Raw genomic sequence first — 17854 nt, forward strand, 5'->3', positions numbered from 1 at the left:
TGAAGCAAATACGGTGAAACCTCATTAAATCCAACACCAGTGACTCAGAATTTGGATTAATTAAAGACAGAAGCTGGGACAAAGTTTAACACAGTCTAAATAATGCTGAAAATGCTCATGAAGGACAAAACTGCTTTCATCTTTCAGGTATGAAAATTTTAAATAACTGGTTTATCAAAGTTTGTTTTCTCAGTGTGCTTGTCCTCTACATTGATTTTTAGCTGTTATATTTTTCTGATTGCAATAAAAATTTATTTTGGAGAAAGTTCTAAAACATAGATGTTAGCATATCAGATCCGCCTCCTCCTCACTGTCATTTTTAATGAGATTTTCCTGCATGTTTACAATATTCAGCTGACCACTGAGTATATTTATCTTCTTCTGGATAGCCCCCCTCCTTAAAAAAAAAAAAAAAAAAAAAGATCCAAAATAGGAATAAAAAGTGATCATTACTTACGAACACAACTTGAAAAGGTAGGATCCGGGCCAAATCCCATTTTGCAGGTACATCTATAGCTGCCCATGGTATTCAAACACTCACCATTTGGGCACACACCCTGTAGCTGGCATTCATTAATATCTGCAGGAAAACACAAGCCTTTTAGAAGAAGTCGTCAAGCCCAGTTGAACAGATCCTGGCTGTAAAGAGCATGCACTTTATTTTCACTACAATTGTCTCTTCGAGTAAATAGATGTTAGCTTTCAACACAACTGGTGCGAGTAACCTAAAATCAAATCAAACATTCACTGAACACCTCCAACTTATCTAACAACTATTTAGTATGCATCTACCCTTCCCCTGGTTCTTTTCTGAGTATTAGAGATTGGTCAGTGGGCAAAACTGACGAGATTCCTGCCTTCACAGAGTTTGCACATGAGTGGGTATTATGTCTTAAACATCATACAGGTAAGGCAAAGACTCTTACCCTGTAGACACCTGCAGTCTAGCTGGACATACAACTACCTACAAATTAAAGAAAGGGAAAGCAGTTGAACTTATCACAATTAGAAGAAAGGTCATCAACTTGAAGAAGTCAAATTATGAAAGTGCCTGTGTAGGCAGCAAGTCCCAGTGGAGTTAATTGGAGGAAGGGGAGATTAGAGCCCTGGGGTGGGGCAGGGAGATGGTCAAGACTTCATCAGGCATCAAAGGTGGGGATAGGTAGATGGATGGGGAGGAAGGGATGAGGGACCTACAAGAGTGACCCCAGAGCGTGGGCACAGAGACTGCAGAAGGGAAGGGGAATCAGGAAACCCTTAGTCAAACTGTTGGCTAGAAAAGTAGTTTCAGAAGGTAAACAGTTGGAAAGGGAGCTTGTTAAAGCCAGGCTAAGTTTGGATTCACTTTTACTGAGAAGAGGGAGCAATCCTAAAGGTTTCTGAGCATGAGGAAGATATAACCAAAGCCAGGCTCCAGGGAAATTCATCTGGCCAACACATGGCTTGATAAGAGGAGACCAGAAGCTGAGGACTGAAGGAGTAACCCAAGTATGAGATGTGACAAGCCAGGTTGGGGACGGTGAGAATAATCAGGAAGGAAGGAATGTTTCTTTTGAAAAGAACAATGGGCAGTGCATAGAGTTTGGCCAGCACAACACTGGAAAGGAACAGAAAGGAGTCAAAAATGCCTGGGAGGCATCTAATCTGAGAGAAGGGGAAAAGACATTGTTGGTTTTGTGGAAAGTTCTGAGGAAAAAAGAGGCAGATGAAGAGATTAGTTTAATATTTGAAGGTCACATGAGGATACTCAAACATAAAATTCGGCAGCAGTGGCATATTCAGGAATAAACTAAAAAGACGCCATGGCTAGAAACAGACTTGAGGTCAGCCACATATGGTGATTTCTATGGTCTGAATGTTTGCGTCTCCTCCAAATTCAGGTGCTGAAATCCTAACCTCCAAAGGTAATGGTATGGCGGGGATGGCGGGAGGTGGGGATTTGCTTAAATCATGAGGAAGATCCTTAGCCCCTTCCATCATTTGAGGACACAACAGAGAAGTTTGAAACCAGAAGACGGCCCTCAGTGAAGGTGATCATGCTGGCACCTTGATCTTGGACTTCCCAGGAGTCTCCAGACCTGTAGCTTATGAGCTACCCAGGTGGTGGTATTGTTAAGGCAGCCTAAACAGGCTATGACAGTGATCCAAAGGGAAATCCAAAGAATTTGCAAGAAGAGAGATAAAAACGTAGTGCTTTAAAAAAAAAAAAAAAAAGATTATAGCGTCATTTGCAAAGGTAATTAATTAAAAATAAAAAACAGAATAGGACAAGTTAAAAGTGAAGAATGAGTAGTCATTTATATTTTTATTCAGGATGGCTTACGAAGCTTAACATTAATGGATATGGTTATTAGCATTTCTATTTCCAATCATGTTAGCTTCCTTCAATCATCAGTTCTAATAAAACTTTTATTAACAACTATACAATTAATTTTCTAAATTAAAATTACACAATTGGCAGAAAAATATTACTAGCAGAATTGCCACATAAAAAGGCAAGTAGAGACCTCAGTAAATGATTATTTGCTTATATTTCATATTCTAAATAGCCATTGATATCTATAATGGACTTATTTTATCAGACACCTGCAGTTTTTCATTTCAGTGATAAAATACATTTTCAATGACACCCAAATGACAAGTTACCATTCTATCTGTTGTAGAAACTCTACAGCATTCTAACTTGGGTCCAGCTGAAAACTGGCACAGCAAGATTACACCTGGCACAACAGATGGTCTAGCACCTGATCATCTGATTCTTTGCCAGAGTGTACATTGTGCTGTAACACACAGTTATGCACAGCATGTAACTGAAAAGATTTCCAGGATCACTCATTCTCCTTAAGAAAACCACCATGAAGGACCAGGAAGAATGCCAAGTCCAGTTGGGGCTACATGGTACAACTAAAGCCCTTATCACATGTCCCAACTTAAACCTCAAACTTGAAGAATCAGCCAGTTGTGGTCAAAAAGGCTAGACACAATCTGTACTCTTCTGTTTTCCCTCATGTCCCCACTAGGGAGTGATTTATTAGCCTTCCTCTTTCCCTGAATGGCCTGCACTTCTGTTCACTGGATGTACCACTACACATTCCCTGTTCACCTCCTGGAATGCCAAACCTCCCTGCGACTGGAGTTTGCTAAGAAGTGGTGTACCAGCCTCACTGCTGGCTGCCAGGTTAAGGTGGAGGTTTTGTCTTTCAATGGATAAATACCTGACGTCCAATAACTTCCTTGTGCCCACTTCCAATGTCCTCTCTTCGACTCTCCTCAACATTGCCCACTGCCCTCAACAATGATGCCATGGGGATGGAGGTCAGGAATTATGACTTCAAAAAACCCACTACGGCTACAGACAGGAATAGGAAAATGTCATAAAGAAGGGGAATCATGCATTTCCTACTGTCTTGATCCTTATCAGCTCATGCCAAAAGCACCAGAAACACCGCCTCCCCTAAGTTTGGCCCCCCCCAGAAGCATGCAACTTTCTTCATGACACATTCTCTTGGCTTCCAAAAAAACTCCTGCTTCCATTAACTGCCTCAATTTATTTTTTAACCTATTCTCCAAAATACCATAAAATATAGATTAAAGCCCCAGGTTCTTTTTTAATTTACACACAGCAAAATATATCTTAAATATACAGCTACATGAACTTTTACATATACGTATGCATACATATATTCACGTGTGCACACGTACATACTGAATAACCACCATACAGCCTGTGATTTAGAACATTTCCATCACCTCAGAAAGCTCCTTTACTCCCTCTTCCCAGTTAACATCTCTGCCCCCACAGCTAGGTACTATTATCCATTAGTATGGCCTGTTCTTCTACTGCATATAAGGGAATCCTATTGTGTATGTTCTTTTGCTTGACTTTTATTCATTTTAATGCCTGTGAGAATTCATTCTTTTTTTTTTTTAATGTTTATTTATTTTTGAGACAGAGCATGAACGGGGGAGGGTCAGAGAGAGACGGAAACACAGAATCCGAAGCAGGCTCCAGGCTCTGAGCTGTCAGCACAAAGCCCGACACGGGGCTCGGACTCACAGACCGTGAGATCATGACCTGAGCTGAAGTCGGATGCTTAACCGACGGAGCCACCCAGGCGCCCCGAGAATTCATTCTTTTACTGATGTTGTATTTTTATTGTGTGAGGATATCAAAATTAATTTGTCCATTCAACTATTGATTGACATTTGGATTATTTCCAATTTTTGGCTATCAGTAACAATGTTTCTGTGAACATTCTGTGTGTGTGTGTGTGTGTGTGTGTGTGTGTGTGTGTGTGTGTGTGAGAGTGTGTGCAGTCTTATATAATAGATGTCTTTTGGTAGGCCAAGGTAGTCATTACTCTCAGATTTATTTCTAGGAGTTTCTAGTTCACTACAGAAGACTCATGTTTACTTTAATAAATAATCATGGTGTTGTCCAAAGTGGTTATGCCCATGTCCAGCCCAGAACCCACTGCTCCACATCCTCACCAAATTACTGCCAGTCTTTTTCATTTTAGTTATTCTGGTGGGAGTGTAGTGTTGTTTCACTGTGGTTTTAATTTGTACTTGCAATATATTTATTGGTCATTTGGATATAAAAACATTCTCCTCTAAAATGCAAATATCTATGGGGGTGCCTGGGTGGCTCAGTGAGTCAAGCACCCGACTTCAATTCAGGTCATGATCTCACAGTTTATGGGTTTGAGCCCCACTTCAGGATCTGTGCTGACAGCTCAGAGCCTGGAGCCTGCTTCAGATTCTGTGCCTCCTTCTCTGTCCCTTCCCCACTCATGCTCTGTCTCTGCCTCAAAAATAAATTAAAAAAAAAAACATTAAAAAGCAATTATCTATGGAATGTTGTAGGTAAGACTACTTCCTTCTTAGTAGTCAGGGAGAGGGGCTGGTGATTCCCATAGTGGGAAGGGTGTGTGCTCACCTGCAGGACATTCTGGGTTGTTACAAGAACTGGAGAACACACGGTGGGTAGGTACGAGGGAGCTCAGCATTCTAAAAGCGTGGTCAGTCCCCCTTGACGAAGAATTGTTCAGCCAAAAAGGTCCACAATGCCCTCGCTGAGAAATTCACACAGAGATGGTGAAAATCTTAGTTTGTAAGTACAGAAGGGACCATTTTCAAGGCAGGCTGAGGAATGAGGGAGTGAAAGTAGGTGCTGGCTACACAGAAGACCTGAAAGGTTTCATTCACTTGACTCAGTATCCGTATCTTCCCCGTCTGACAATCTCCCACTGTCATGGAGACTGCTATGGTCTTAGCTAAAAGCACAAGAGACAGGGTCCCCCAAATCCCTGAGCTGGGGACTGTGTGGTTTGTGACCTAGAAGACTACCATCCTGTAGCACTACTGAGTCTGATCAGGTCTCTGACAAGATTCATGAGACTTCACTGTCATCTGCTGAGAGCCCTGGGTACCTGTTACACCTGTTTTAAGCACTCCCAGAGCCCTGGGTACCTGTTACACCTGTTTTAAGCAAGGCAGTTGTCTTTCATTTGCTTCAAGTACTGAGCTTCTATAATAAGAGGATGCTTGTCGAGAAAATGTTTTAAAGTTTTGAATCCTGACCTTTTATTTCTGTGACAAATCATATTGCAGGTTTCAACAACTTGCTCACAAATGAAACCTTCAAAAGCATTCCATTCATAAAGTGTTAATTCCTAATATACAAAATTTTACACCTAAACTTAGATCAAAAAATTTTTTTTGCTACTTCCTTCTTCCGTCCCCTGCTTTGCTCCCGAGAAGACTTACTAGGTGCTAGTTTATATTCTCTGTACTTAAAAAACAAAAACAAAAAGGTAAAAAATCAAAACTCCCATACTTTTTAATTTAGAACCTCAGAAATTAATATGAAATATGAACAATTAATGATCCAAATGACTTTCTCAGGTAGCCAAGCTCTTTAAGATCTTTCTAAATAAACTGATAAAAATCACAAATGCTTTAAGAACGTATTTAACTGAACACGTTATATCTGGACATGAGAAGTTTAAGGAGGACACTAAGAGAAGATGTTATCAGGCAAAAGTTTAACAATTATATGAAACATGATGGGCAAATTATGAATTTTAATTCTATTTAGACTTCAATTCCTACGGCTATTTTTTAAATCAAATAAAAGTTTCTAACTTGATTATCATTTTCATAAGTAACTTATATCTGACAAACATAACTGTTTCAGATCAGAAGTATCATATTTTATAAGGGTCAGCCAATTTCCCTTAATGCAATTTGATTAAATTGAAAGTATTTTAGTTTTTAAACAAACAGATCAACAAATGAATTTGTTCATTGTTCTCCCTCTGTACAGCACTGATTTTTTTCTGGCCAACTATGGAAATCTATCCTTTCAAGGAATGGTATAACCACTGGAGACCTCACAGTTTTCAGAGTTAAAGAGTAAAGATCCAAGGGAATGGCTGAAGGGAGTTGGTCCTCTTATACAGCCAATCTTCATACCTTCCAATCTGAGCTGCTTGGTTAAGTCTAAGAAGTTGACAGAGGCAGAAACAAGAGGAGAAACTCATACAGCCTCATGAGCAACTTTCCAGTAGGCAAAAATCCATAGGGATACAGGTAACACAGAGGAGACTAGCTTGAAACCTTTATAGAGGGTCTCTGCCCACAATAGCCTACCATGGCTTCTAGCCATAACAAATTCAGTAATACAAAACTGGTCTTCTTGTAAGTCTAAAATGGTTGAATATTAGTAATGTCACATGGTTCAACCCAATACAACTGAAATTGAAGGCATCTATTACCCAGAGAGCAGAAAAATACAGAGTAGTTGGAAAATATGCTTAATGAGAGACCCTTTAAACAACCTCATATAACACAGCTTTAGTATTTGAGTAGTAGGCAATGATACAATCTTCTAGTACTATGACACAAGGATCCTCATGTGCCTTTACATTTGTATTACTCACCTCCTCTCATGGGAACTTCATGACAATTCTGGATGGTGAGCAACAGTCATTCGCATTTTATAAGCATAATTTTGTCCAAGATCTTTTTTTTAAAAAAGGGTTAATTAAAATACATGAAGGGTTAACAATCTAATCAGAGGCATATCCCATTAATACCTAGTTTTACTGTAATGAGGATGCTAAATTATGTTACCTAGAGCAAGCCATTTTGTTTCTCTTGATCTCACGTTCCTTTCCTGTAACACAAAAGGGCTGAGCCAGATAATTCCCAAGGTTACTTTTAGCTTAAATATTCAGACTTTAAAACAATCTGCCAGGACTTAAAATACTAAGGAATAAATAATGACAGTTAATGCATAATATATTATGAATAGCATAAGTGTCCTTATGGGAAATAAACACACTTTTATGTATCCATTCTCCTAAAGGAAAGTATGTATGTTTAACAAAGTAATAATTTACTGCCTTTTTAGTGACGCAAGTTTATACAGGAAATGAGGCATGTCTAATAACCGAAAGGAATTAAGTCCAAGGTGAGAAAAGGGCATGAAGATCTTCACATTGTGTGAAAATATGAAGCCTTCTACAGATTCTGCTGTGTATATTCAGGTTTTGCTGATGGAAAGAAATTCCAGCATATAAGTTGGCAATATAACTTCCAATTGAAAGCAGAAAAAAATTCCTCTCAAGGTAAATAAATACTTTCCCTTGCCACACAGACCATTTGGCTATTTTGGATGCGTTAGACACAGAATGCATCCTCTAAGAGGACATATGTATCCTTAAACTCCCACAGAAGCAGGTTCACTGGGGGTACACATATCCCTAAAGGCATATGACAATATATCACAGGTACACACAGGCTTGGATCCTTTTATTTAAAGGAATCGGTTTCTTGGGGTGCCTGGGTGGCTCAGTCGGTTAAGCGGCCGACTTCGGCTCAGGTCATGATCTCACGGTCTGTGAGTTCGAGCCCCGCGTCAGGCTCTGTGCTGACAGCTCAGAGCCTGGAGCCTGTTTCAGATTCTGGGTCTCCCTCTCTCTCTGCCCCTCCCCTGTTCACGCTCTGTCTCTCTCTGTCTCAAAAATAAATAAACGTTAAAAAAAAAATTTTTAAAGGAATCGGTTTCTAGATCTTGAGCCTTCATACATTTTCTTCTCTCAAAGTGATCTAAGAACACACATGCCCAGTCTCTTTTCCTATCCTTCCTTCACTCAATGCCTTTGTCTTCTTTACAAAGTCAAGGCGTATCTCTTGCTCATCTGGAATCTTTCTATGCTTTCTAAGTACACTGCCCTACACGATGGAAAATTCTCAAAGACACCAAACATTTGAACATTTCACAAATATATCCCTCCTGAGGACGAGTCACAGGAAAAGTGATAAAGTCTGGTTTGCTCAAGAGGGCCCAGCTTTCACCAATTAGGTTAGACGGCAACATTATTCATAAGTTGAATGAGTCAACTCTGAAGCTCCGAAGTTTGAAAAAAGAAATTTTTTTTTAAGTTTACTCATTTTTGAGAAAGAGACAGAGTATGAGCAGGGGAGGGGCAGAGAGAGAGAGAAAGAGAGGGAGACAAAGAATCTGAGGCAGGCTCCAGGCCCTTAGCTGTCAGCATAGAGCCCAACACAGGGCTTGAACTCATGAACCGCGAGGTCATGACCTGAGCCGAAGTGGGATGCTTAACCGACTGAGCCACCAGGCACCTCTGAAGCTCCCAAGTTTTGATAACACTATGTTCAGGGGTGCCTGGGTGGTTCAGTCGGTTAAGCGTCCGACTTCAGCTCAGGTCATGATCTCACGGTTCATGAGCTGTCAGCACAGAGCCTGGAACCTGCTTCAGATTCTGTGTATCCCCCTCTCTCTGTCGCTCCCCTGCTCGCGCTCGGTCTCTCTCTCTCCCTCTCTCTCAAAAAATAAACAAACATTAAAAAAAATGTTTAAACCACATATCTAAAATAAATGCCCAAGAAATGATTCTACTGCATCCACTTAATTTTAATGGGAAAAAATGTAGATGTAAGCTTGAAAATGTGTGACCACATAACTTTTTCCAAATTATTTTAGGAGACAAGTGAACCAAAAAAATGTTTGAAGGTCAATGTTCCAGAGCAATTTTACCCAAGGTACGTTATGTAAAACAAGCTTTATGAGCCTATAAAAGGGTCCTGTGGCCAAAGATGTTTGAGAAACACTGCACGTTGTACATGCACAAGCACATTACAAACCCCAAGACGTCCTTTGGAAAAAACTCTGGGTTTTCTTTAACTTGGTGGTTTTTTTTACACCTTCGGCCATGGAGCCTTTTTGCACACCCCGTCTATTTACATCCCTCCGAACTGGCGGTCCGTGAAGCACATTTTGTGAAATGTTGCTCTCTGCGGCTAGTCTGTTTCAACCAGGCCTCACCGCCGCCATACCCTTCCCTCCTGACCTGTAACTGTCCTCCGCTTTGTAAATGATAATCCAGCACAAGATAGATTTGATCACTAGACTCACTGAGAGGAGGTAAACCACTGGGAGGGCACTCCCTTCCTTCCAATTCTTCTGTCTTCAGGGTAACATGATAAAAGAATTATCAGAGCCCAGAGAACAGCTTGTATTTATTTCTTGATACATGTGTGCTACACATGCAAGATGCTAATCACATACGCATCTCTGTGGGTCTTGGATCTCTGACTCTAGTCTACAGACACTACATTAATTTCTCCTTGAAACATTCACAGTAACATGAATCCATCATGGGCTTTCCTCATCGCTTGTGATGCAACAGGCATCTTCCCATTGATTTTATAGCCCCAGAGATTAAGGTCAAAGAGCTATTGGAAAATACAATGTGCTAATGACTCACTTCACCACTGTCTTTCCTGAAGAAAAGTGAATAAAATAAACAGACATTTCCTTTTTGAATCCTATCCCAGTGATATAAGCACGGTAAGAAGACACATTAGGGAAAGACTCTCAAATGGAGAGGAATGGGTCCCAAATTGACTTTTAAATGCTGAAACAGGATGCTCAGGACCAGACCAAAATGGTTTCAATTCTTCCTAAAAACTCTGTGCCTATTTAAAATACAAACTGTGGCAGGAGTTCCAGGAAAATGCCTAGGACGGTAGAATAACCCCTTCCAATCAGTAACACATCTATCAATTCCCTCCTAGTCGGTGACTATCATAAAACTTGATTCAGAATCACAATAAGTACCCCACAATTTCTGGGATTAAATCACTAAATACAGCCGAGTGTTGTGATGAATTTCTGGCAGGCTAAATAAAAAGAACTTTAGGGGCGCCTGGGTGGCTCATTCGGTTAAGCATCAGGTTCTTGATTTCAGCTCAGGTCAAGATCTCATAGTCATGAGATCACACCCCACGTCAGGCTCTGCACTGGGTGTGGAGCCTGCTTAAGATTCTTTCTCCCTCTCCCTCTGTCCCTCCCGCATGTGCATGTGCACATGCGCTCTCTCACTCTCTTTTTCTCTCTCAAAAGAAAAAAAAAAAAGGATTTTAAAAATTTGTGAGTATTTTGAAGAACTTATTTATCAGGTCTGGTGGGCTCTAGCCTTAACTTCTACCTACTGATTTTCTACTGTAACTTCCCAAACATATAGCAAGAACAAGGGATTCTAAATTTCATACTTATACATACATTATTCTCATATCCCTATTTCCCATTTCTTCCTACTAAGAAGTAAACATCACAACAATCAAGTCCTTTCTGATAGTGGAACTGAAAGCAACTTTAGAGACCATGCTAACTGTAGGAAATACTACGTAGACAGAAAAGTCCAAGAAGAACATGTTGAAGGTAGGGGAAAAAGTATTTTCAAGATTTTAAATGAAAGCATCAATGGATATTATCACTTCACTAGCCAGAATTTCTAATATTAGGAAATGGTACTGGCCACATGCTGTTGAATGGAAGAAGCCAGACACAAAAGAACACATACTGGATCATTTGAAAGTTCATAAAAAAACCAAAACTGATCTATTCTTGTAAGAGTAAGCTACTGATTATTCTGGAAGAAAAATACATTGTTCTACACATAGGCTATATACAGATACAAAGTTTTTTTAAAAATATAACGAACATTGGGGTGCCCGGGTGGCTCAGTTTGCTGAATATCCGGCTTTGGCTCAGGTCATGATCTCATGGTTCACAAGTTCAGGCCCCACATTGGGCTCCATACTGACAGCTCAGAGCCTGCAGCTCAGAGCTGTGTCTGTGTCTCCCTCTCTCTCTGCCCCTCCCCCACTTGTGCTCTGTCTCCCTCTCTCTCACTCAAAACTAAACATTAACAAAAATTTTTAAATAAATAAATTGTATATATATACATATATATTGTATATGTATATACATATATACATATACATGTATATGTATATATGTATAATGTATGTATATACATATATTATGTACATATATATACATGTATATGTATATATATATATATGGGGGGTGCCTGGGTGGCTTAGTCAGTTGAGTGTCGACTTCAGCTCAGGTCATGATCTCATGGTTCATGAGGTGGAGCCCCATGTTGGGCTCTTTGTTGACAGCTCAGAGCTTAGGGCCTGGAGCCCACTTGGGATCCTGTGTTTCCCTTTCTCTCTGCGCCACCCCACTCATGGTGTGTGTGTGTGTGTGTGTGTGTGTGTGTGTGTGTGTGTGTGTGTCTAAAATAAAATTTAAAAAATCAAAAAGTTTATATATATATATATACATATATATATGTGTATATATATGTGTGTGTGTGTGTGTGTGTGTATATATATATATATATATATATAACAAATGATATAGTTTCCAGTATAATCCACCAGAATTTTTTCCCACCAATACTTTGTCAATATGGCTTTATGAGCAGATGTAAAGTGACCTCACATAACACACAAAAAAAATCTTCATTTCCTTTTTTCCCAGAAAAAACGCACTTCTACTTGCTGAGTCAGGGTAATCCATCAGGGTGTTATAGATTGACTTTCAAAATGACCCCAATTCTCCACCTCTCCATGTATCCATGCCTCTTGCTATGTCCTCACCTGAATGTGGGCTGCCCTTATTACTTCAGTCTTTCAACCACAGGACAAAGTTGAAGTGACAATGTGTCAGTTCCAAGCCTAAGACTGTAAAGCTTTGTGTGCTTTCACTCTCTTGAACCCTGCCACCAGCCTGCGAACAGCCCGTGTTAGCTGCCCAGAAGATGAGTGACTTTGTGTAAGACAGCAGATTCATCCTAGCCGAGACCATCCTGGACCATCTAGCCCCAGGCACCCAGCAGCAGATCACGGATGCAAGAATGAGCCTGGCTGAGATCATCCGCCCCTGGCCTGGGTCAGCAAACCTGCCCAGTTGCACCTAGAAGTGTGGCAACTACATGATTATTTTATTTAATTGTTAACTGACAGGGGAAAGGAGAAGAGACGATCCTAGAAAAGGAATGCCTCAGAATCTAAATGAACTATAGCCTAAATAACAGTACAGAAGCATCAACGCAAAACAAAAGCACACAAATAAAAACAAGAGTATTTAGAAGCATAAATATTCTGCTTCTTAAAAACTTCACGCTAAAACTGAAGAGGTACAGGGAAGCCTGGGTGGCTCAGTTCGTTAAGCGTCCAACTTCGGCTCAGGTCATGATCTCATTGGTTCGTGGGTTCGAGCCCCATGTTGGGCTCTGTACTGACAGCTCAGAGTCGGGAGCTGCTTCAGATTCTGTGTCTCCCTCTCTCTCTGCCCCTTCCCTGCTCATGCTCTGACACTCTCTCTCTCTCTCTCTCTCTCTCTGTCTCTGTCTCTGTCTCTCTTTCTCAAAAATAAATATATATTAACAAAAATTTTAAACTGAGGGGGTACGACTTACATGATGTGATAAATAATGTGATAAAAAAAAAACTTTACACACCAGATACATTTACAAGGCAACTTGCTATAAAATTAGACGATGAAGTTTGGACAACTCTATGATTTCTAAACCAATTTCAAACCAGTAAAGAGCTTAAGAGCTAAACATAGAATGTGAAAGTATCAGCGGGCATCCACTATCATTCTCAGCTCTACCATTTGCTGAGCAAGGCTTTAGGTCATGGTTTCCCCACCTGCAACAAGTAGGTGGGGTCACTGTCAAGACCTTAGAGATGAGAAAACACATTAAAAGTACTTTCATAAACTGCACACTGCTATATAAATGTTAAGAGCACAGGGAGGAGTACTCAGGCTGCAGAGGTAAATTCCACCACTCTCCAGCTACATGACCTTCCATCGCTTAATTTTCTGGAGTCAGAAGACTCACTTTCATTACCAGTTTAAAAGAAAAAAAAAAAAAAAAGGTAACAGTACTTATCTCCCAGGGTTGTTCAATTATGACACACCTAAGCATCCGACACAATGGCTCCACCAAATAGGCACTGAATAAATGCTAGCAAAATATATAAATGGGCAGATACAAAATATGCAAGCAATGATGACCAGAAAGGAAATCTATTTTATGAGAAAAAAGAAATCAAGTTATTCTCGTGTAAGTAATATCATAAGGAGACGAGCCTCACGTTAACAAAATCAACAGTAACGAGAAATGGAGCAGTAGCTGGTCTAGCTAGTTCCAAAAAGTTGGGTAAGAACTAAAGAGTATTAGAGGAAGAACTTAGGTTATATACAAAAGGCTTATTAAACTGGGCCTGAGGAGCGCCTGGGTGGCTCAGTCGGTTGAGTTTCCAACTTCAGCTCAGGTCATGATTTTACAGTCTGTGAGTTCGAGCCCCGCGTCGGGCTCTGTGCTGACAGCTCAGAGCCTGGAGGCTGCTTCAGATTCTGTGTCTCCCTCTCTCTCTGCCCCTCCCCGACTCATGCTCTGTCTCTCTGTCTCAAAAATAAAATAAAAAACATTAAAAAAAAATTTAAACTGGGCCTCAGTGCTAGTGAACTTAGGATCACAGACCATGAAGTCACCTGCTGTCAGGATCACCATCACTAAAAACATCTTTATGTCTGTACATGGTCATTGTCTCCCTTGTACCTTGTTCCAAACGCCACAAGAAGGCAGCCCTGCACAGGCTGGGTGGGCGGACCTTGAGTGAGAGGGAGTAAGGATGCAAGAGAGGGAGAGCACAAAACTCTCACTACTAAGTTAAAGCCATTTATTTTCACTCTATGGAAATTCTCACCAAAACCTTTGAAAGAAACCACAAATGTCAAGGACATAATATATATAACAAACTATATCAATGTTCCTCTATTTAAATATAAACTTAAAAGAAGCTTACAGTCACTAGCCACTATATCAAACAAATTTTGCATTCAGCCTGCCCCCTCCCCATACCGTAATAATTAATTCATCCACCTTCACCTACACCTGTGGGATTCAGCAGGCACAGCATAGCACATACTCTCCCATGCCCGTGTCTTAATCTCCTCTGGTCTCGATGACTTTCCCAACTCCGATACCATCTTTCCCAAACTGCAATTATTTTAAGGTAAAATTATTCTTACGTAGAAAACTCAGAGGAAATTATTAAAACCACCAAGAGTTAGTTCCAATAAAACAGTGAACATTAAATTACAATCTTGCTCACAGCCATATTCAATATAAAGTGCCTGGGGAGAGCCTAAACAGGGAGGCAAGGGAGGAGAGGAGGGACCTATGGTCAGTGGGCTCTCTAAGGCTAGTGAGAAGGGAAATGCACATCCTCTCCAAAAGTCATGTGTACAGGATAAATCACAGCTTGGAACCAGTCATTTCTCTTGTAAAAAGAACCATGGATTCGCTGAAGCTTTACGTTCAAGTACACTCATGACAGTATATGTATTAAGAAAAAATAGAAACTAATCTGAAAATAGCACTTTAGAATAATTAAATGAATTCTCCAGTATCCATTAACTAGGATACTACGTCTGCATTAAAATAATTCTTAATAGATTTAATAACATGAGAAAGTATTATCTATTAAGTAAAAACAGTTTTCACACTTATCTGTGAAATATGATGTAAATATCTATCTATCTATAGATATCTATAGATATATAGCAGGAACTACAGCAAAATTCACCAATTTTTGAAGGTGATAAAGGTAATTTCTTTTCTTTTTTACATTTTTTTACCATTTATTCACTTTTGAGGGAGACAGAGTTAAGTGGGGGAGGGGCAGAGAGAGGGAGACACAGAATCAGAAGCAGGCTTCAGGCTCTGAGCTGTCAGCACACAGCCCAACACAGGGCTCAAACTCACGAGCTATGAGATCATGTCCTGAACTGCAGTTGGACGTTTAACCAACTGAGCCACTCAGGCACCCCAGGTAATTTCTACTTTTTATACATTTCTCTAGTTTCTAAGTTTTAAACACTAGGTATGAATTATTTTATAAATAAAAAAGACAATGTGTTTGTTTTAAAGATTAGGTTTTTAAGTGCTATCCAATTTGCTAACTAAATGGGAACTTTCTCTCTGAAATTGCAGTGTTCGGTTCATTCCTTAAGCACTTACCACCTGCCGCCTTGATATTTGAGTTGTAAGTAAGAACAGGGATCTTCATGAGGGCGGGAATTGAGTCTTATTATATTCTAATATTTCTCAGAGTATCCCCATTTAAATCATCATTAAATATCTATAAAGCAAGTGAGCTAATGAATGGCAGATATTGATGCAGATGGGCTGCTTAATTCAACCGGGAAAAAAGACTACCTGTGGATAACAATTATATAAGTTGGAGCTTTGTTTTCTCAAAGCCTTTTCCACATCCTCAAAGAAAATTTATAATACATACATTAAATATCACACTCCAATACTGATATCTTGGATTTTAAAAAGCTCAATTCTGATATGGATATATGTTAAAGAAATGTAACACAGTAAAACTCGTGCTTTGGCAGTCTCCCAGGCTCCAAACGCTTAGCAACTGAAAACGAACTATTAAAAGAAGATTAAAAAACAAAAGAAACATCTCAGTAAATCTGAAACGGCATAGAAATACATGGTAGTGGGTGGAGCTACTGAATTTCTGTGTCTACCGCCCAGAAGGAAACAGGGGCAGCCAGGATTTAGCAACGGAAGGTAAGAATCCAAAAGAACCTGTGCAGAAGCATTCTTCCTCAGCAACTGAAATCTAGCAAAACTTGTCAGCATGCTTAAAAAGTTAAATGAATGAATATATTTAAACGGAAAGAAACAAGACCAGGCAGCTATGAAAAATTATTAGAAACCTCAGAAATGGAAAACAATCTTAAAACTACAAGTCTAATGGATCGGACAGAGTCCAGATAGGCTTAATAAAACAAGACTGAGAAAACTTTAAGATGGAACTGAGATATTCATTCAAAATGCAACCAAAAAAAAAAAAAAAAGACGAAAGGATACAAGCACAAAAGACTTGCTCAGAGACATGAAAATTAAAGACATCTCCAACACTAGTCAATAGGAGTTTCAGCTGAGAAACATGGTAGAAAAACAATATTTGAAGAGATAAGAGTTTATCATTTTTCAAATTTGAAGACAGACATGACTGTTCAGATGGACAATGCACTCTGTCCACTGAGCAAAATCAAAATAAATGCAAATATTAACACATCATGATAAAACTACAGAAAACAAAGAATTCAAAGATCTCAAAAGAGAGAAAGAGAGATTACCTACAAAGGAAGAAAGTATCAAAAAGAAGTCAGAAGACACTAGCACAATGTGGTCAAATGTATTGCTGGCAAACAACCTGGAACTGAACACCTGACCAGTGTCCTTACAGAATGAGCTCCAAGCAAAGATATTCTCAGACATATAAAGTATATACTTCTCAGTGACCCTCACTTAAAGAACTGTCAAAGAATATAATCTTAAAATACAGACTGGCAAATAAAAACACAGGACACACAATTAAATTTGGACTTTAGACAAACAAGTACTTGTTAGTATATATGTTCCAACCAAATTATTTGCTATTTATCTGAGATTCAAATTTAACTGGCTATCCTGTATCTTATCTGGCAAACCTACCTCAAAAACAAAAACAAAACAAAACAAAAAACTCATGAGCCCACAAAACAAGCACAGGATACAAGAAACAATGCTGAATGAAAAACCTGATAAAATGCCAGTACATTCATTTAACTATTAACTGGATTAAAAAAAAACTTCGATGTCCATTAACTATACCTTTGAAAATAACTATAAAATGGTGACTCATTCTGTTACCCAGCGCTATGCCAGAGACCACGTTTTCTACAACCAAATATGTTTTCTTGAGGGTCTCACCTGCACTTTCGAGTTTTCCCAAAGTACTCAAAGACCAGCCTTCTTCTATATCCTTACCATAATACAGTCACAGTATTTTGTAATCATTAAGGTGTCTGAAATAGATGCTATTGCCCAGCCAAGCTCTTCATAACCCCAAATCCCCCAAGTATGGCTTACTGATACACAGTATTAAGATTGTGAGTTTCATTTAATCACAGAGATATGCCCCTGAAGAAAAAAAAAAAAAAAAGTCCATTATCTTTTCTATGTTCCAAACAAACTGTGGTTTCAAATGCACTTTGGGGCACCACCTTAAAGGAATCCCACACTTGGGACTGTCCATGGTAATGGATACAATGATGCCCTATCGTATCTGTTTTGTAAATCTATTTTATTGAAGCAGAATAACTGGTGTAAAAAAAAACTGAGGTGGAAAGTTACGTGGACAGCTCTGTCATAGCTGCTGTAATGGGCTCATCTCGAGTCAGCTAAAATTTAGCTAGCTGGGAGAGTGAACAAAGCAAACTGAGTCCTGCTGATTTCCAACTGACTTAATTACACTGAGCCCAAGGTCCAGAGGGATGCCTTATTCACCAGGCCTCTCCTCAGTCTGTAGCTTAGGGGAACCCTGCCAATTAATGTTTATGGATTACTGAATATTCAATAATGTTTGAGATTATCTATGAAAAAGG

At 39.5% G+C, this 17854-nt stretch overlaps 1 protein-coding gene across 9 annotated transcripts in view; it reads right to left on the bottom strand.

Annotated features, from left to right (window-relative positions):
- The window catches only part of LTBP1 (latent transforming growth factor beta binding protein 1), a 398718-nt gene that overhangs the window by 142545 nt on the left and 238319 nt on the right, over positions 1–17854 (bottom strand). For all 9 annotated transcript variants that reach the window (XM_042982189.1, XM_042982190.1, XM_042982188.1 and 6 more), the window contains one exon: positions 458–580. In XM_042982189.1, coding sequence (XP_042838123.1) covers positions 458–580 — 123 coding nt within the window. The remainder of the gene's footprint in view (positions 1–457; positions 581–17854) is intronic.

This window comes from Panthera tigris, chromosome A3 (assembly GCF_018350195.1).
Source record: "Panthera tigris isolate Pti1 chromosome A3, P.tigris_Pti1_mat1.1, whole genome shotgun sequence".
In the NCBI taxonomy this organism is placed as follows: Eukaryota; Metazoa; Chordata; class Mammalia; order Carnivora; family Felidae; genus Panthera; species Panthera tigris.